The sequence below is a fragment of the Anabrus simplex genome, chromosome 5, assembly GCF_040414725.1.
Source record: "Anabrus simplex isolate iqAnaSimp1 chromosome 5, ASM4041472v1, whole genome shotgun sequence".
Taxonomy (NCBI): domain Eukaryota; kingdom Metazoa; phylum Arthropoda; class Insecta; order Orthoptera; family Tettigoniidae; genus Anabrus; species Anabrus simplex.
In genome coordinates this window covers 12,360,010-12,381,452 of record NC_090269.1, presented here as the reverse complement: position 1 = coordinate 12,381,452, position 21,443 = coordinate 12,360,010, and the positions used below count along the sequence as shown (strand labels likewise).

Sequence of the window (21,443 nt, the reverse complement as noted above, 5' to 3'; positions counted from 1 at the left end):
TTCCACCTTATAGGCTATCTCTTCCTAAAATGAAGGCCCTCAAGGAGATCATCGATCACATGTGAAAGGATGGTATTATTCGACCCTCTAAGTCGGTGTATTCATCGCCCATTTTCCTGGTTCCGAAACCCCAAGGTGGCTTCAGGCCTGTGATTGACTATAGGACTTTAAATCGAATGATGTTACAATCTGTGCCTCTTCCCGACCTTCCCTTCTGTTTTTCATGGTTTCGGAAAGCCAAGTTCTTCACCATCTTAGATCTTAATCAGGCGTACAATCAGATCCCTCTACCCGAAGAATCAAAACATCTAACAGCTTTTGCCACGGATTGGAACTTGCATGATTACAACCGCGTGCCTTTCGGGCTACCCACGGGGGCAGCTGTTCGCACGAGACTGCTAGATAGGGACTGTCCGATAACAAATTCGAATACTTGTACCATTATCTTGATGATGTATTTTCTGAGACCTTTGAAGAACACCTAGATCATCTAAAAGAGGTCCTTAATCGACTTCGTAAGGCAGGGTTAACGGTGAATTTATCTAAGGTAGCTTTTGCTAAGCCTTCCATGTCATTTCTAGGGCATATTGTGTCGCCCGATGGTGTTTCCATTGATCATTCTAGAACACGGGCCATCCGTGATTTCAAATCTCCTAAGGACAAGGTATTGCCAGATTCATAGGCATGATGAATTTCTTCAGGAAATTCATTCTGAACTTCGCTAACAGAGCGGCGCCCTTGAACTTAATTCGTAGAAAAAGGCGTCAAATTTGAGTGAGGGACGTCTCAACAAGCCGCTTTTGAAGACCTGAAATTAGCTTTTTGCAACGCCCCTGAACTTGCTATGCCTGATTTATCGAATAAATTCACCGTTCAAACCGACGCCTCGTCGTCGGCTGCTGTGCTTCTTCAAGAAACTGAACTCGGGAGGCGACCCATCGCCTATGCATCTAGGACACTATCGGCTCAAGAAGCCAAGTATTCCATCCATGAACTTGAGGGTTTGGCAGTCTTATTTGCATTAGAGAAGTTCCGACTCTACCTGGAACACGTCAAGTTTGACCTGGAAACAGATAACCAAGCCTTAAGTTGGGTCTTAGGTAGGCCGCGTCGTATTGGTCCTATAGCCCGATGGGCCATCAGGATTTCGGCCTTCCAATTTGATGATAGGCATATCAGAGGATCCGAAAATGTTGTGGCGGATGGACTAAGCCACATGTTTGCTCATGATGTGGAGACCTCCGAACTGGAAGATAGTTCTCTTCCCACGCCCATACCTTCGGGCATTAATGCCATTCTAACTGATAATCCCACGTTGTTTAGGGACATTGAAAAATATCAACGTGAAGATCCAGTGCTGGCCCCTATTATGGAAACCCTTTCTTCTGGGGAAGATGTTGTCCCTTATGTGTTGAGGAACGGGGTTTTATGTTGCCCGTCGAGGCAGGACCAAAAGATGAAAGTTGTGGTTCTAGCTGTTCTCGTACCTATGATCTTCAGGTACTATCATGAGACCCCGTTAGGGGGGCATTTAGGCATCTTCAAAACTCGAGAAAAGATTCGAGAGCTGTTTATTTGGAAAGGTATGGACGGTGGAATTCGTGAATTGGTAAAAGCTTGTAAATCTTGTTTTGCTTAGTAAACCCACGTTGTCCACTAAGCTAGGTCTATTATCTTCTCATCAAGCGTCGCGACCCATGGAACGCCTCTATATCGACTACGTAGGACCCTTCCCCCAATCAAAGGGCAATGCCAATACATTCATTTTCGTGTGTGTAGATGGTTTCACAAGATTTTCCTGGTTATTTCCGACTAAGCTGGCAACCGCTCAGTCCACTATTGAGTGTTTAAATACCATTTTTGCTTCTTTTGGTCCGTGTCAATACATATTTTCTGATAATGCTAAGGCATTTACATCCATCCTCTTCCGTCAATTCTATTTTGATCTGTCTATATCACATGTAACTACTTCGGCGTATTATCCTCAACCATCTCTGGCTTAGCGGGTCAATCGAAACCTTAGATCAGCTCTCATTGCATTTCATCATGAAGATCATTCCAGGTGGGATACGTCCCTGCATTGGTTGGCCTTCGCCTTAAATTCATCGGTTAATGAGTCCCATACGTTCACTCCAGCTTCTCTGATGTTTAAATTTGGCCTAACACGCCGCTCTCTAACCTTTGGTCACTCAATGATATTCTACCAGAGACAATAGATTCCGATAATATTAGAGATCTAAGGCCAATCTTAAGGTTTCTCATGAAAAGGTTAGGGAAAGATATGATCGTGGACAGAGGCCCACCAATTTAAAAGTAGGAGATCAAGTCATGGTGAGAAACTTTGTTCCCGCGGGCAAGCCTGCCCCCAGATTTCATGGGCCGTGCATCATATTGGATTTTTTGACACCGGTTACCTTATTAGTGAGCAATCCAGCCACGGAGAGGATCTTTAGTGTTCACCTGTCTCAGGTGAAACCTGTGTAACGTCATTGTTAACTTAGCCATCAACGTTTAGCAACAGTTTGAAGGTTATATTTTTGGGAGGCCTTCGCCCCAAATTATCTTATTTTGTTATATATATATATATAAACTTCATGTACGATCTTCCCCTCTGGTTTTACTGCTGTCCATTACTGAGTGACCATTACCAAGCCCCCGTCTCCTGCAAATCCACACCAATGGCAAAAATGCTGTCTACGCCCCCCGACCCTCAGCATCACCATTAAAGATCGTACCCTCTAATCTCAAGTCTACAACAACACTTTTCTGTCGCCGAGATCTTACTGTTTCGGTGCCCCAGCAGCCGTTCGCCGCCGTACTACCACAGAGGTGGGGTACGGGCCCACTCCACTCCCGTGAAGTCTACTTGTGTACGGCGCGCCGGAGTCCATCTCCCGGCAAGGCTGAAGTGCGGCGCCCCTACCGCTAACTCATCTGGGGACTGGAGATATACTTCTAATCTGCGGCGTCCTTCACCACGACTACCCCTATCATAGTGGCGGGATAGGTGTATCTGAGGGTAGTTGAGGGGTCCGGGCGACCTCAACTGGATATCGGCCGCAGTGGCAGTTCTTGCTCTCAAAATTATCAACATGTATTTCATATTCTACTGCAACAAAGACACTCTAAAGCTGGAGTTTAACTAATTTCTACCTATCAACTTTAAAAAACTTAGAAATGTTCTTGCAAATAATTTTTTTTCAAAATTCTTCTGTGTCACCCCTTGGAAGGACCTTTGGGGGGAGGGATGTCTCTACAGGGAGAGTACACCTCTACGCCGCGCGTTCAAAATGAGCGCCCAAAAGAACTCCTCTGCCGGGGAAGCAGTGAACTTGAAACTAGACCAACTTATAAATGTACTCAGAAGATGTCACCACTAAAAAAATGATATAATTTTGTTATTGTGAAGTTTCTTGAACTGTATGAATTTCTACTTGTTTTGTTTTCCATTCACCAAGACGTTTGGACATTCTCTCACAGATGTCACTGCTAAAACTATGATCATGCACCCTGGTGCGAAGTGAAAGAACTTTTTGAAGAAGTTTTGTATTCATAAGTTTTTATTTTTACTAACTGATATTCATTTACTTTTGGGTTGGCAATATTTATCTTGTCTTTCCGCCAGTTTTGAATCTAGCCAACCGCGAATTTCTGTAATTAATTTTCTACCAATCACAATCGTCTTCCTCGATTTTGAGTGTAACCTTTAAATCAACCAATAAATTGAGAGGGTGTGGCTAGTTTATTCGTGAAAGGTCTGGAACTTTCCCCGAGTCTGAGTGGACCTCGAACCAGCCCTCAGATCCTGGTAAAAATTCCTGACCTGGTAGGGAATCAAACTCGGGGCCTCCGGGTGGGAGGCAAGCACGCTACCCCTACACCACGGGGCCGGCGATAGGTAACTACAGGCCCCAATAAATGAAAAAAGATATGAAAGGGGACATTGCATTGTGTTCGGGAACAGTGTTTTGAGAATCACTTCCATATATTTGGACAATATTATATACAGAAAATATTACAATTCTTATTGAAATAAAAAAATGTACCGTCTTACACTCTAGGTCGTTTCGGACATCATCCTAGAAATGCAAACTTAAATCCCGCCAATCATTCAACAGAGAGAGTTTTGAGCAAGAACGAGAAATTTATGATCTCAAATTTCCGTCTCGGTATATGTAACTGCTGGGGTTATGTATTGTCGACGACTTCCAATCTCATGCTTCAATCTCCAATGTTGCATTGTTGAATCTTTTACCTTCCCGATCTGCTTGAGAAAGAGTATTTTCTTATGAGAATATACCATTAGAAGTTTTCATGATAATGATGTTTAAAGGGCCCTAACAGCTAGGTCATCGGCCCAGAACTTTTCAAGAACATCTACTCGACATAGGGCCTACGAGAATGTTTGTCTTTTCGATTTTGGTTCGTAATTATGAAATTCAACTCAACACGATAACAAAGCCTACTACTGGAACAAACTAGTAGTTTCAAATCGCACCCCGTCTTTGACATAATCCTTAATCTTTTCAATGATGCAATGAAAACCCAGGCGTATCAGGAATCTTCGTCCTCGCAGGTATAATCCTCCGACACATACTAGGGCTATGCATAACATCTTATAATTTGCCAATGTGATAATGTCAAATGCCAATGAGAATATCACGTAAAAGAAATCACTACAAATTCCCATTGCTATAATGTTTTATAAGTCAATAAGGTTCAAAATATACCGTTATGTTCCTCGAGTATTACTGGAAAAACTGAAAATAAACAACACAAGCTCCATTTAACTTGACATACAGTATACTGCGTACAACTGTATAGAAACTGCCGTACACCCTTTTGACGCCACGCAGGGAAATAATAGTTTTTTAATGATAATAAATAATTACTCACCTCGTAAACATTCGGATGCCACACTTTCGTGAGAAACCTTATACTGGGCGGAGAATACGGGTAGTCTGGAGGGAATTTCATATGCGCCTGTAAACAGATACATAAAATGCAATTTCAACGTAGCTCCAATGAGTAAAATAAATAAACATAAAACTTAAATAAATACAAATAAATAAAACAATAATAATTACTTGCTAATGGTATGAGTTTCTTCCCAATGCTAAAGCACCCCTGGATATCGAACACCACTCTACTGCTGATAGAAGAGCGGAGCATACTGAAGAAACGTGGCATTCAAACCAAGCAAGACGAAGAAGCATACAGTGAACTTTCCCGCGAAATACAGCGCAATTGCAGAACTGACAAGACACGGTATCTCACCAGTATTTGTGATGAAATAAACCAACATCATAGGCTGAATCAAACATGTGATATTTTAAATGAAAGTCAACAGCATTACCCATGAATTCAAACCACGCACATGGGTAATTGAAGATGAAGATGGCAACCTTATTACTGATAAGAACAAAGCAATAGAGAGGTGGAAACAATACTGTGAAATGCTGTATTGCAAAGGAAATAATTCTGCCGAACAGGAAATTTCTATGAGGTATAACGAAGAACCTGACATTTTATTCACTGAAATTGTGAATGCTGTCAATCATTTGAAGAACAACAAAGCCCCAGGTATGGATGGTATTTCGGGAGAAATGCTGAAAGTGATGGGGGAGGAGGGCGTGCGTGTTTTACATTCGGTATGTAATATGGTGTGGAAAACTGGTGAATGGCCCAAGGACTGGACAACATCAATATAATCCCTCTTCACAAAAAGGGGTCTATAAGGGATTGTTCCAATTATCGTACTATCGCATTAATATCCCATGCAAGCAAAGTTCTGCTCTACATAATAAATCAACGCCTAAAACCATTCCTGCAACCTCAGATATCCGCAGAACAAGCAGGCTTTGTTGCAGGTAAAGGAACACGAGAGTCTATCCTGAACATGAGACAGATAATTGAGAAATGTCGCGAGTTGTGTGTCCCTGCCTTTATTTGCTTCCTTTACTACAAAAAAGCCTTTGATTGTGTTATGTGGGACAAGTTGTGACAGGTGCTAAAGGAATTTGGGGTTCCACTGCACTTAATATCGTTACTGAAAAGCCTGTATAAAAACCACGCAGCAACCATAAAGGTGGATGGTGATCTCTCAGGCATTTTCAATGTGACAAATGGAGTAAGGCAAGGTTGTATATTATCACCTCAACTCTACAACATCTATGCAGAGTGTGTCATCAAAAGAGCTCTCAATGGCTGGAATGGTGGAATTTCGATTGGTGGCAGAAAAATTAATAACCTGCGCTTTGCAGATGACACTTCCCTCATCGCTGATAGTGAAGACGAACTTCATGACCTGCTTACAAGGGTGAAGAACACTAGTCTTCAGTATGGTCTAGAGATAAACATAAAAAAGACCAAACTAATGGTAGTTGATCGGGAAGGTCAAATCCAACTTACGGGATACCTAAAGGACCTGTCATCAATGACACGGGAAGCTGTGATAAAGAGGTAAAAAGACGTATTGTCTTAGGTCGTGCTGCAATGGTTAAAGTTACTAAGATCTAGCAGAACCGGGCAATATCAAAAGCCACGAAGATGCGCTTGGTAGAATCACTAGTGTTCTCCGTCTGTTTGTACGGCTGTGAGACCTGGACCGTGAATGCTAAAGACAAAAAGCGCATTGATGCCTTTGAGATGTGGTATTGGCGGAGAATGCTACGTGTACCCTGGACAGAAAGAACTAATGTTTCCATTCTGGACGAACTCTGCATCAAGAAACGCCATCTTCCCGTGTGAGTGAGCATTACCTCCAGTTTCTTGGCCACATTTTAAGATGAGATGGAGACAACTTGGAAAAGGTAATTTTACAAGGCAAAATTGAAGGCAGTAGACCACGAGGAAGAACAGCAAGCAGATGGAGAGATCAGGCGAAGAAGATCACTTCAGGTCATATTAACGAAATGTGAAAACCGCTCGGGATGGAGACATCTTGTCAAGGTTGCAACACGGAAATGATGGAGTTATGAGGTCACGACGCTCAGTAATGAGCACAACGACTAATGATGAATGGTATGAGTGGCACCAGAATCTTTTACTAACTGCAAATAATGTAACGAAGTGTCATACGAGCAAATTGAGGCAATGGGACGGAGAGGAATATATTCCTCCCTCTATCAGGCCTAGTAAGTGCGGTATTATTTGTGACCATAGGATGATCTAACTACTATTATGCTCTGAAATATAATCTGGAAATGAGCCAACTGTCCTGGAGATTCCGTGCGTATTATGAAGCCTGACAAAAAACTTTAACAATGGAAAAAGACAAAGCGCTAAATCAACGAAGAGTTGTGTCCACCATGATACATCTGCCTAAACAGTTATGCCACTACCACGCAAGTCCTCGCCTGTAGTAGTTGTTTGTTCGTTACTTTGCTTCGTGATGCGTGAGTAACTTGCCTTTTGATTCAAGTGAGTGATATCATTTACGAACACGAATTAAATGGTACAGCAACGTTGTGGGGATCAAGTGCAAATCGTACGCAACGCTGAGCGGTTCAAGCGATTCAATGATTGTCGGAAGTCAATGGTGACTGTACCGGTAGGTACACCCGCCACGTTCATTCAAATGTAGCGCCTTGAAGAATGTCATTTTAAACCTAAAACTTGCAACAACTAATACAAGAAGTTTGGACATTTCGCTACAGATGTCTCTACCGTAACTTATGTTATGCCCTCTGGTGTGAAGGTTGACCATTAAAATTTTAAAGTATACTTTTGTATTCTGAGGTTTCCTAAAATGTAGTGATTATTCTTTGTTTCTGGTATGTTAAAGTTTATAACACTTCTATCTCTTCCCGCCAACTTAAGATGTTGGCCAACAGAAAACGTTGTATATTTATTTTTCAGCCAATAAGCATTGTCTTGTATTTAAGTACCCAATCAAAATTGGGGGTGGGTCGGGCCTTAGCCCAGAGTTTTTTGGAACCTTCCTCTCGGGTATATAAGCTGGCACATTTTTCGACCAGGTTGTCTTATTCATCGCTCCAGTTTAGTGCGTGTGGTTGAAAAGGGAGGCCTAGGTACCTCGTCCATCGTCGAGTAGTCCATCAGCTCAAGGTAATGGCAGTCCTGGTTTAACTAAGTGATAGTCTTTGAAAGCTAGCTCCAGGGGAAGGTTTCCAATCTTTAGTAATGTAACTTTAATTTACTAAATGTAAATTTCAACTTTAAAGGTAAATTTCAAACGTCTAATGTAAATTTCAAACAAGCCAAAAGAACTTAGCCGAAATCAGGGAACAGAGAGTGAGATACCCTATCGCGTTCCCTATCAACTTGATTTTGAGGTGACTATGATTTTGTAACCTTTTTCAGTTTGTAATTTTTGTAACTTAAATATTCTCTCCATCTAGTCACCTCAGTAGCATAGGCTTAGCCTCTGTAACTTAGGGCCATAAGCCCAAATAGGGTTTTAAACATTCATTTAAATTTTCAAGGAGTGCACGTGTCCGCCTCCTCATCATTTTGATTTTTGGGCCAGTAACTTAACCTGTTGTTTTTCGCAAATGCCTGGTAGGATGGGTACTCGATACCCCTGTGAAACTTGTTCCATTCTTTTATGTTAAGACTAGCTGATACACCCGTGCTGTGTACACGTTGTGAGCAAGATTGTATTAAATTGCATAGCTCTTAACGTTACCCTAGAAACGCGACGGGGACGTCACCAATCGTCTTTTCTCGTAAGAAGACTGGGTTAGGGAATGTTCATTGTAATGGTAGGCCCGCTTGCCTACCATCAGTCAAAATCAGGTTGGAGAGTTTTCATTATAATGGCAGAAACTCTTTCTCCATCTGCCTTTTTACATCCTCAGAAGACTGTCTTAGTAGTTTTCCCAACTGAAATGAACATAGGTCATTACAATGACGTCAGTAGGAATGGCGCGATTAAAAGCAATGCTTTCATATGAAATGCTCTATCAAATGAAAAACCACACATTTTCTCACTTTCAACGAACAGTACTACACTGCCGATATAACAGTCCATAAGCCCCAGGGCTGGAACGACCAAGCCGCAGACAACCGTGATCCGTGAACACTCTTCGTCTTCGGCGGTTTATGTGTGTGTGCGTGTGTGTGTCGAATAGTGGAGAGTCCCAGGGCAAAAACTATGCCCTTTCACTAATCTGCTTCCTAGGAGTATCTGAAGAGTCGAAAAATCTCAATTCATACACTGGTGGCGGAAAAAACTATCTGGCTTGGAGACAAACTTTTTCTCCAAGCCAGAGGAGAACCCCCCCCCCCCCCTCTTCACTGCTGATTTGGAATAAAATGAATGTAGAATTTTGTAAAAGTGACGAGGAAGAAGTGTTTTTTTGTTTTTTTAAGAAACGGCTCTTTTTAGGGTTGAATTTTGAGTTATTTAGTGAATTGTGGTGCTATAATTTGGAAACGGTCTAAATTGTAATTCTTTTTTTGCTAGTGACTTTACGTCGCACCGACACAGATAGGTCTTATGGCGACGATGGGATAGGAAAGGCCTAGGAGTTGGAAGGAAGCGGTCGTGGCCTTCATTAAGGTACAGCCCCAGCATTTGCGTGGTGTGAACATGGGAAACCACAGAAAACCATATTCAGGGCTGCTGACAATGGGATTCGAACTCAATCTCTCCCAGATACAAACTCAGAGCCGCGCGCCCCTAACCGCACGGCCAACTCGCCCGGTGAATTGTAATTCTAGACCAGGGCATACTACTACTACTACTACTACTACTACTACTACTACTACTGAGTCTCTGCCGTAAATGTACACAATGCTCATTCAAAACAGCGCGTCAGAGTAGGGATCGAATAGCTGAAATAATATGATGAACCAGTGTGTTACATACCAACAGTATCAGGAAATGTATGAAGCAGAGGAATGGCATGTTAACTTACCAGCTATTTCCCGCCAATATTCAGTCAGTCTGTTATACTCGGTACGCAGCAGTAATCCCATCTATCGGAGTTGAATGGCACCATAAGACAAAGAATATCACAACAAACAACGGTCAATGTAATGAAATGCCGTATGGCTTTTAGTGCCAGGAGTGTCCGAGGACATGTTCGGCTCGCCAAGTGAAGGTCTTTCTATTTGACTCCCGTAGGCGACCTGCGCGTCGTGATGAGGATGAAATGATGATGAAGACAACACATACACACAGCCCCCGTGCCAGAGAAATTAACCAATGATGTTAAAATTCTCGACCCTACCCGGAATCGAACCCGGGACCCCTGTGATCAAAGGCCAGCACGCTAACCATTTAGCCATGGAGGGGTCAATGTAATGTTACTGTTGACCAATGTTATGCGCTTTCGATATTGTAGGCCTTCTCACTGAGTTTTCTTCCGACTCTGAAATTCAGTACCACTCTTTGACTCTTATCAAAGTCGGTACGGTAAAACTGAATAAAACATAAATGATCGGAAATTGTATTATCTATAACTTTTGTTATGTAGTACTTTCCGATAGGACCAATACCATAGGTATTTAACAATTAAATTTTAGATGCCTTCCCCTAAACTAAAATTTCATCCACGGTGACTAAAATTGTTTATAGCTTAGACTGTAGTTTTTTTTATTCCTCTACTCTATATACCGATTTTCATTAAATTCTGTTAATCCAGTTTCTCGTGGCTCGGCATTGATATGGACTTAGCAACAAAAATACAAATTCATGAATATCTGTGTTATTATAGCCAGTACGGTAAAAATGTATGTCATAAATGATCGGAAATTTAATTCTATATAACTTTAGTTACGTAGAATTTATTGATAACATAAATATTTGAGACTTAAATTTTAGGCCTTCCCCTAAACTACACTTCACTTGGCGTGAATAAAATGATTTATAGCCTAGATTGTAGTGGCTCATCCCCCTACTTTACATACCGATTTTCATGATGCGTGTACATACAGACAGACAGGACAGACAGACAGACAGACAGAAATTACGGAAAAGTAAAAAATGTATTTCCTTGTTACTGTGGGCATGACTGATACAGAAATACCATTCTTTTCAAATTCTGAGCAATGTACAGACAAAACTCTTAATTTACATATACAGATGTTAGACTGTTAAGCATCTAAGACAGTGAATACTGTTTGAATTGTAAATTGTAGGTTGTGCCTTTGATAGGCCCAGACATTTCTGAAAATGTAAATTTTTCAGAGCAAAGACGCTCTGTTCATTTAATGTAAAAGTTGAATGGTGCCTTTGGAAGGCTGTAATGTTATAAGATTTGGACAGTAGTCTCCCAGACAAACTCTTACAATGGTGTAAAAGAAATTGGGAGACCGTCTCCTTGATTATGTAGTGAATGGAGCAGTAGTGCTCAAGTCACATTTGTAAATCTGGAGCTGTAAACTCAGAGTGTTAATTGGCAATTTGTTGATTATTCTGATTCTTCCTACATTGTACCTAAACTAACGAGCTAGTTCTGTAACTGAAATTTTGTTTTCGTTAAGCGAATTGTTTCTTAAAATTTAACATCTAAAAAGAAACCAAAAATAGTAGAGAAAAGAAATATAGCTCTAACTTTAAAGTTTTAAATTGATCTTCTGTCTGGCTTATGTCGGCCCATTCATGCCCGCACCTTATTTCACCTCTGTGATCCACAAAAAGCGGTAACAGTGACCACCCAAGCGTTCAGCATGGTCCTAAAAATCGTCTCACGATGCTCATGTTGCATGTTTGCGAATTAGTGAGTGCTAACAGACGTTTGACAGTTCGGAAAATAGTTAAAGCAATATTTTGACAGGATCATATTATGACGTCTATCAATATAAAACGTGCTAGGAGCTTCAAGGTTTGTTTCACGATTCCCGACACTGATCACTTGTTTAATCGAGGATTTTACCTTTCAGGATAATTTTATAAAAAACAATCACTGGACAAACATCGATTTGTAGATACGCTGTCGAAATAAAATCACAGGAGACTGGAAAGCATTTGCAGGGACGGAAAAAAAAGTGCGGTGGTGTTTGGCGAAAATGAGGACAATGTTGCTTTCCCACCCACCGGAACCACCTGACCTGGTCTCCGGAGATGTTTTTCTATGTGAAATTCACTTTGAAAGACTATTATTGTTTTAAGAGGAAGACCAACCAGGCAAACAATGATATTAATCCGATGGGAAAGGTAAGAGTCCGACTCTTCGAAGAATGAGGATAACTGCAAAAAGGAAACGGCCACGAAAAGCGTGAAAATGGAAGACACCTTAGGACTCGCGAACATAATAGGTACCGTCGGGGTCGGAAGAGAAGAGGAGTTGACCACGTAAGGTCAGACAGGAAAGATGAAATTAAGGAGCCTAGCACAGTAGGAGGCAATGCTAGACTCGGCTAAAGGCCTCATGTTCGCCAATGCACGCTCCCCAAACAAGAACCCCCCGAGAATCCCCTTATAGTAGTATACGACAGGTGGGGAATATCATGGATGTATTCTACTGACTTCCCCCACCCAAAAGGGGAACTCCGAAAGGAAGGCGGCAGTTTCAGTCGACTGAATTGCTTCAGATGTATAACAGTACAGTAATTAATACAGTACGTGGAAGTCGACTTTAGCTAGGTTGAAGGTAAATACTAATTATTTAAAAAATAAGTTGGGTAATGTTTAAAACACGATTTTATTTTACATTACGACCATTTAAATAAAATGCCAGGCTTGACCCATGTATATCAATCCATTTGTCCCGTCAAGTGCCTTGGTACGTTCAACATACGCCCTGCAACACCCACTGGTATCAACTCGTCTCTACTTACATTGTGTAAGAATGTATATCTACCCATTAGCCCCATTTTTCTCCTGTGGATAGGGGCGGTAAAATAACATCCACCGTACCCTGCCTGTCGTAAGAGGCCCCAAGGGCTCTAAACTTTGGAGCGTGGGTTGGCGACCACGGGGCCCTCAGCTGAGTCCTGACATTGCTTCCACTTACTTGTGCCAGGCTCCTCACTTTCATCTATCCTATCCGACTTCCCTTGGTCAACTCTTGTTCTTTACCGACCCCAACGCTATTAGGTTTGCGAGGGCTAGGGCGTCTTTCATTTTCACGCTGTTCGTGGCCCTTGTCTTCCTTTGGCCGATAACTTCATTTTTCGAAGTGTCGGACCCCTTCCATTTTTTCTCTCTGATTAGTGTTATATAGAGGATGGTTGTCTAGTTGTACTTCCTCTTAATAATCACCACCACCACCGATATATTTGGAAGACGATCACAAAATTTACAAGTAGCCAACGAATTGTGAACTCAAGAATCTACATAGTGAAACTGGACCTTGGTTATAGAGTATTCGCGAATGAACTGAGAGGGAACGAACTAAAGGGCAATAATAGACACAGAATATTCATGTATAAAAAACTGCACATATATTCGTAACTATAGAACTTTCTTCGAATACAAAAGATTTTCCAAGTACTACAGTTTACAACTGCTGAGAGAGTAAGCGTGTCGAATATGTGCTAACCGCAATAATTTTTATCATCTAATACAACATATGAGTCTCCGTGGCCCAGGCAGCAGCGCGCCGGCCTCTCACCGCTGGGTTCCGTGGTTCAAATCCTGGTCAATCTATGTGAGATTTGTGCTGGACAAAGCGGAGGTGGGACAGGTTTTTCACCGGGTACTCCGGTTTTAACTGTCATCTTTCATTCCAGCATCACTCCAATATCATTTCATCCGTCAGTCATTAATCATTGCCCCAGGAGTGCGACAGGCTTTGGCAGCCGGCACAAGTCCTATCCTCGCCGCTAGATGGGGGTTTCATTCATCCCACTTCTGACCCGGTCCAATGACTGGAAACAAGCTGTGGATTTTCATTTTCAATACAACATGTGGACTGATGCAGGAGGTACTGGTTCCAGCACATTTTTCTATTAATCTATATTGCAACAGTCCATTCCGCACAAAAAGGAGGACAAATAGGAGGGAGTGGGGCCTCCATTTAAGGTTCTCCCTCTGCCAAGTTCCCACAGCACAGAGGAACGAACTGATCAGCATGCCACGAGAGAAATTAGGAGTCTTATCTTGTTCCGACAGCCTTCAAGTAACAACCTCGAACACGATGCCACGAATTACACACCAAGGCCAACAAACGTCACAAAAGTTGATCTAAGAGGTGTCGAAGTCATTAAAGAGCAAAATAATTGACAACCTTGAGTTATGCCGCAGCAGTAGTCGTTGAACAAACCATGCACGATCATCAAACATACAATGATACACAATTAGGTGAGATTTAGAACAACATGTGTTTCGCAATAATAATAATAATAATAATAATAATAATAATAATAATAATAATAATAATAATAATATAGTACAATGAACACTTCGATATATCTCACACTCATGGCGTCGGCAACCGTATGCAAGCATTCTGATTTGACGCATTTAGGCTGCCTGATCAATTCCGACGTTCCTCTTCACTCCGCCAGACGGCAGAAAAACGGGAAGAGACCTATTGCTGAGTTTTAATTGATTTTGTCGGGTAAACACGGAATTTGTCATAGCCCGCCTGGTGGCCATGATCGTTAAGGCCTCAAATCTACATGGTCTGACACCGTGGTTAACCGGTTCTGGGTTCTTTTTTTTTTCAATTATCGTTACGTCGCAGCGACACAGATAGGTCTTATGGCGACGATGAGACATTAAAGAGCTAGGTGTGGGAAGGAAGCGACCGTGGCCTTAATTAAGTTATAGCCTCAACATTTGTCTGCTGTGAAAACGGGAAAACACGGAAAACCATCTTCAGGGCTGCCGTCAGTGGGGTTCGAACCCACTATCTCCCGATTGCACGCTCACTGCTGTGCGCCTCTAGGCACACGGCCAACTCGCTCGGTTTAGTCAGTTCCGAGTCCCGTTGTTCAAAATAATTTTCACCATCAGAATGTTGGTCGGCAGGGTAGTAGGAGAGGTGGTGCTATAAATAATTAGAGGGATCAATAGGACGATTAGCCACTGACTTACTTTGAGAGCTAAGCATATGTCACTATTTGACGAAGATAGACTGGTTGTTAAATTGGTGTTCAAGTTCATTGATATACGGTACAGTAAGATACCGCTCAATTTAGTAGCTCAAAACTCGTTAGACGAGACTTGTGCGAAAATCATGAGGCCCAAACAAATCAATCCTTACTTCCACTAGTGTACAACATGTTCCTCCAGTCATCTCCGCTGTACTGTATAACGTCCCTTGGTCACTCATTTTCACCCGACCTCAACGGCACGCTATTCGCAAGTCTTACGTGACCCATTTTCCTCGCCAGACCGATGTTGCCGTGAAATTAAAGTAGGCCTACACCTTAAGTCCTCACTTTAACAGCCACTAACTGACTTTTAAAAGTTGCTTATTCTAGCATACGCCTAAATGGGAGAGACCGTACGACCCTGTTTTAGACCGGCAAGGACTAACCAATCACGCCGTCTCTGCACTAACTGATGGTCGCCAGCCAATAGGAAATCGATACTAAGCTTCGGTCACTTCCCACATAACATGTTTACTTTCCCTTTTCCCGGCTTTTCATGTCATATGTCCTGTTGAAGCTGTCCGACACGAAGGGGTTATGAACGGACTCTGCAAAACTATTCTCAAATACAGCTAATTTTACAAACTCATAGGTGAGTCAAAAACAATCTTAACTATCATCGGGAGTAATATTTGTGGGCAATCCCTGCACTAAAATACTCATAAAAAGCCTGAATTGAAAATGACAAGCGTTTAACAGCAAATGTTTCCATAGGAGCACTTTCCAAAAAAAAAGGAGCAAGGAGTGACAATCACCGGACCTCGAGCTGAATTTGGCACTGCTTCCGCCACTGCTTTCATCGTTCCCTTCTGACCTTGCTTGCTCATTCTTTACTGTCCGTAGTGAGGTCTAGGTTTCATTTTCACACCTTTCAATGCAAATGCTTCTAAGTTTGTAGTTAAGATGAAAAATAATGTTAAGGGCGAAATATCAAGATATTTAGGCTCTCTAGTAATCAAATAAGGATCAATGAAGTTTTTCTTATATTATGAAGAGCGTGGAACAGCTTCCAAAAGAATGTACAACAGATGCAATCTAGTACGAACTGAAGTGGTTCGAAGATGAAGGTGGTGATAGTGGTTTTTGTTTTATGTGGAAACACGAGACAATCGTTCCATCTTAAGCCTAATCATGGAAAAACGAAGAGGAATATTAACGAAAGAAGGAGAGGAGCCTTACACAAGCGAGAGGAAGTAACATCAGCCAGGGTCACCACTCTCAAACTGAAAGCCCCTGAAGACGAAGGGAAGGCCAGATGGATGGAGGGCAGATCAGAGTTAATGGAATTTATCACAGAGAGAGAAAGACTTTACTACAACACTGTTACCGTTCAAGCGAACGACATGCAAGAACAATGAATTATACTTTGAATTAATATTACGTGTTAAGTCTACGCTATTCAATGGTACACCCAATGCATCGTATCATTATTCACTACATATTTCTTTACTAGCCTCTTGATCCTTCAAAAGCCAAGAAAAGGATACCGGCTTTACTTCGTACGTAAACAAGCTGACAGACACAAATTTTATGGCATGAAAACTTAAAATTTTGAATGGATGCCTTAACAACATACGAAATAAAACACCCGCAATTCTCATGCTCAGAAACCACAACTACACTATCATACAGCGGATGGGGAATAAAAGTCTTGTTGCAACCGTGTTTAATTTAGCAAATAGTGAACTATGCAACATCAGCCTTTAAATTAAATTCCATTTGAAAAGGTCGGCCAATTATAGTCACACAGCGGGCCGTGGACGAAACAACGCGAATTTAACAACCAACAGATTAATTATTTATTAAAACTCTGAACCCGCGAGAAAGGAGCAAACAGCAAAGGTGTAAAAAAGCACAATTCTGTTCAGTCTTGCTTGGAATTGTTTCTTCGTGTAGTTTGGATGAATACCTTCAAAGCCGCATATCGACACGTGATGCATGGCGTTTAATGTACCCAAGTTTTACGGCAAAGTGGTATCATCTAAAGAAAGATTCGAAAGAATTGTCAACGCACATTTTACACAACTGTCTTTTCGGTCAACTTGTATCACAACTCGTTAGTTAGGGTCTATAAGTAAAGCTTTTCGCATTGTTATGAAATTCATAGCGGCTGTATTTTATAGCCTCGAATTCGAAGCACAAATTTTGCCAACGTAACTTAGGTAACTACAACAGTTCTATCCCATTTGCTAACAACGGTTTCTTACGGAAAGTAAATCTAAGTGTTAATATTTATACAGCTTTATGATTCAACTAGCTGATGTACCCGTGCTTCACTACGGGATTCTCAGAAAGATTGACCTTGTGGTTTTCCTGACCTGAAATCAACATAGGTCATTAAAAAAAACGTAAGTATGAATGTAGCGATTAAAAGCAATCCTATCATATAAAATACTCGATCAAATGGAAAGCCGCACGTTTTATCACTTTTAACGAACAGTGCTGCGGTTAGATTGCGGTGCCAATCTAATAGTCCAAAGTTCCAGAGCTGGGATGACCAGGCCGCAGATTGCCATGAACACTCATCTGTCATTATTCCGCTAAATATGCACACTGTTCATTCCAATCAGTATCTCAGAGTATGGATTGAACAGCCCGAATGCTATGATGATCCAGTGTGTTACGTACCAGTAGTATCAGAAAATTTATCAACCAGGGGAATGGCATGCTAAAGAAGAAAGATATCTAACTCACCAGCTACTTCCCATCAATATTCAGGCAGGCTGTAGGCCTACACATTTAGTTTTCTTTCGACTCTGTGATTTGTAAAATATTTTATACCATAAACTGTAGTTTCTTATTCTCCGACTTTACATACCGATTTTCATTAAATACTGTTTACCCATTTCCTCGTTACTCGGCGATGATATGGACTTAGTAACAAAAATTCAAAGTCATGAATATCTTGGTGATCATAGCCAGTACTGTACGGTAACAATGTATAAGACGTGAATAATAGGAAAAGGTTATATAGCATTCATCGACTACACTTCTAATAAGAAATATTAGAGAATTACATTTTAGGCCTTCCCCTAAACTACCATTTCACTCAGCGTGAATAAAATAATTTACAGCCTAGACTATAGCGACTTATTTCCTGACTTTGCATACCGATTTTCATCAAGATAGGACTACTAATAACAACAATATTTGAGAATTAAATTTTAGGCCTTCCCCTAAACTACCATTTTTCTCAACGTGAATACAATTATTGACAGCTTAGATTGTAGCAATTTATTCCCCAACTTCGCATACCCATTTTCTTTAAAATACGACCACTAATAACATAAATAGTTGAGAATTCAATTTTAGGCCTTCCCCTAAACTACCATTTCACTCAGCGTGAGTAAAATTATTTATAGCCTAGATTGTAGAGGCTCATCCCCCGACTTCTCATACCGATTTTCTTTAAATTCTCTTCTACCGTTTTCACGTGATGCGTGTACATACATACATACATACATACATACAGACAGACAGACAGACAGACATTACGGAAAAGAAAAAGTGCATTTTCTTGTTACTATGGACGTGACTGATACAGAAATACCATTATTTTCAAATTCTGAGCAATGTACAGACAAAACTCTTACACGAATTTAGGGAACGTGATTTCTTTTTTTTTTTTTATGTGTGTTACATTTTGGATAAATCCTCTCAGAGGTGCAATCTCGCGAGATCATAAAACTGACCGAGGCCCCAGCCTTTAATGGCATTAACGAAACAACTCAATGTCGATCACCATGCCCTCACGGAAAATATTGTTACGAGAAAAAAATGGACATGGCGCAAGTCATCCTAAAGGGAAAAAGTGGCACAATGCTAAGCAAGGAGTGCAGGAAATGCAAAAGAAAAAAATCAACAAATTAACAACACATACCAGAATAAAAGTGCTAGGCAGCGGAAAATTCAGAAAGTAGTGCTGTCTACAATATGATTTTTTCTTAAATGTTAATAACGCAGCCAAGTTCTGGTTCATTCAATTCAGCACACAGAGAACTCCTAAGCATTCTTCGTCAATTTGACCATACACTGCCCGCAGGCAGGAGCAAGATGTTTTTACATGAGAAAGCGGAGCAAAATATTCGGTTGCACGAGGAAGAACGTGAAATCGAACCTGAAAGACATCCAAGACTGTACGGAAGGAAACTGAAAGAAGAACAAAGTTACAATTCCACACTGCAACCGTACGTTGTCCGACTCGTTGGCTGAACGGTCAGAGGGTCCCGGGTTCGACTCCCGGCCGGGTCGGGGATTTTAACCTTAATTGGTTAATTCCTACGGCACGTGGGCTGGGTGTATGTGTTGTATTCATCATCATTTCATCCTCATCATGACGCGCAGGTCGCCTACGGGAGTCAAATAGAAAGACCTTCACATGGCGAGCCGAACCCGTCCTGGGATATCCCGGCACTAAAAGCCATACGGCATTTCATACCGTACCTTAACACAAAAAGTGGGTCAATTATATACTGTACTTCACGGTGAAAATAGTGAAATATACCTTATACAGGCAAAAATTGTTTCTAAAAATTCCAGAATTAAAGGGGTTAGAAAACAATGCTATAAATTATTGGTACAACGTTTCTTACTCGGATACAGAACACGTTAAACGAGATAAGGAATCTGATTTAATACGTAAGACGTAAGGGAGTTGACGACCATGAGAACTGACTGCGGCTTAGGTCCTGGTGAACTACTAGCAATAACATTAATAATCTAAGATAGCTCCAAAATAGCATGCTTAGTGATGACGGTAACGCTCAAACTTTCTTCAGCTTATCCCCGCTATTTCTGGGGACACTGGAGTCACTGGAGCCACCCAGGCTCATTTTCATTTTGGTCAGATGCCCTTCCTAACGTCACGTGATTGTGAACTTAAAATTTCAACTCAGGATCGATCGGCCTTCAGGATGCGAAACCAGCAGCTAAGCCACTGGGCTAATTATCCCAAAAGATGAGAACTGCATTATGTCGATTAAAAAATAGGCAGTGTGAATAAAAAAATCCAATTAATTTGAGGCCAATGTCTGCATATTATGTCATTCAGTGTTTCATGGAAAGCGTACTCTACTCCGAAGTTAATCAGGTAGATTTCTAAATCATTGGTTGACGGATATTTAATTTACCAAAATATAAATGTATTTGTTTATTACGTTCTAAAAGGACAAGACGGTTTTTCTATCGCATATCTTTGATCTTGGGTTTAGTGATATTTCGGATAGGTTAGGGGTCAAAAACTTTTGGTGTACTACCACCAACCGTACGGGTAGCTGTCCTTTGCTTCGAATATTGCTTTTATAAAACAGAAAGTGTTGCTTATACACTTCTGGTAATTTTTTTATTATTTTTTTTTTTACAAGTTGCTGTATGTCGCACCAACACAGATAGGTTTTATGGCAACGAATGGGTAGGAAAAGGCTACGAGTGGGAAGGAAGCGAGCCCCAGAATTTGCCTGATGTGAAAATGGGAAACCACGGAAATCCATCTTCAGGGCTGCCGACCGAGCAAGTTGGCCGCGCGGTTAGGGGCGCGCAGCCGTGAGCTTGCATCCAGGAGATAGTGAGTTCGAACCACACTGTCGGCAGCCCTGAAGATGGTTTTCCGTGGTTTCCCATTTTCATTCCAGGCAAATGCTGGTGCTGTACCTAAATTAAGGCCACAGTCGTTTCCTTCCACTCCTAGCCCTTTTCTGTCCCACCGTCGCCATAAGACCTATCTGTGTAGGTGCGATGTAAAGCCGATTGAAAGAAAATACATTCTAGACTATATTATTATATGTGGTTCTAGCTTATATGAATAAGATATTTAATGCTGATTCATCTTAGAAGCTTATATTCCAAGAGTACTATATATAGTAGGCCTACGGCATATTTGGTGGCCTCAACAATTTTGAAACTTCATAAATATCTTATTTATAACTAGCATGTGGCCGCGGCTTTGCCCGCGTTTAGTAATTCAACCGTTGGACGTTTCTAAACTCTGTATTTAAAAGCAAATTAAAGCATTATATTTATTAACTCACATCTTTTTGACGTAAATTGCATGAAATACATTTTTAAAAAAATTATATTGTTACTTTCAATGATTAAGATACCGGGTTGATGGATGGTACAAATAATATTAAAACCATGTAAAAGACCATGTTGTATAATACAAAATATATTGTTTCCTTAGAGCTTCGGAATAAAATATAATAATGTCCTTCCATTTCGAGGTAAGATGTATACTGTATTGTTTGCCTTTCGAACTCTTGAACAATCCACGTACAGTTGACAATGGCAAAAGCACCCTTTTCGAAGAGGGAGTCCTACAACTTTAAGCGATTGTCGTATGTCAAAATTTCAGATCTCTGTGTGTCGTAGATTTGACTGGGCTTCGCATACATACACACAAACACTTCCGAATATTATGGGCTGATGGTTCCTTG

The 21,443-nt window shown here is 41.1% G+C and overlaps 1 protein-coding gene across 1 annotated transcript in view; it reads right to left on the bottom strand.

Moving 5' to 3' along the window:
- LOC136873670 (ubiquitin-conjugating enzyme E2 R2) overlaps positions 1-21,443 on the bottom strand; it is a 217,034-nt gene that overhangs the window by 131,595 nt on the left and 63,996 nt on the right. Inside the window, exon 2 of the mRNA XM_067146771.2 lies at positions 4,897-4,983. Coding sequence (XP_067002872.1) covers positions 4,897-4,983 — 87 coding nt within the window. The remainder of the gene's footprint in view (positions 1-4,896; positions 4,984-21,443) is intronic.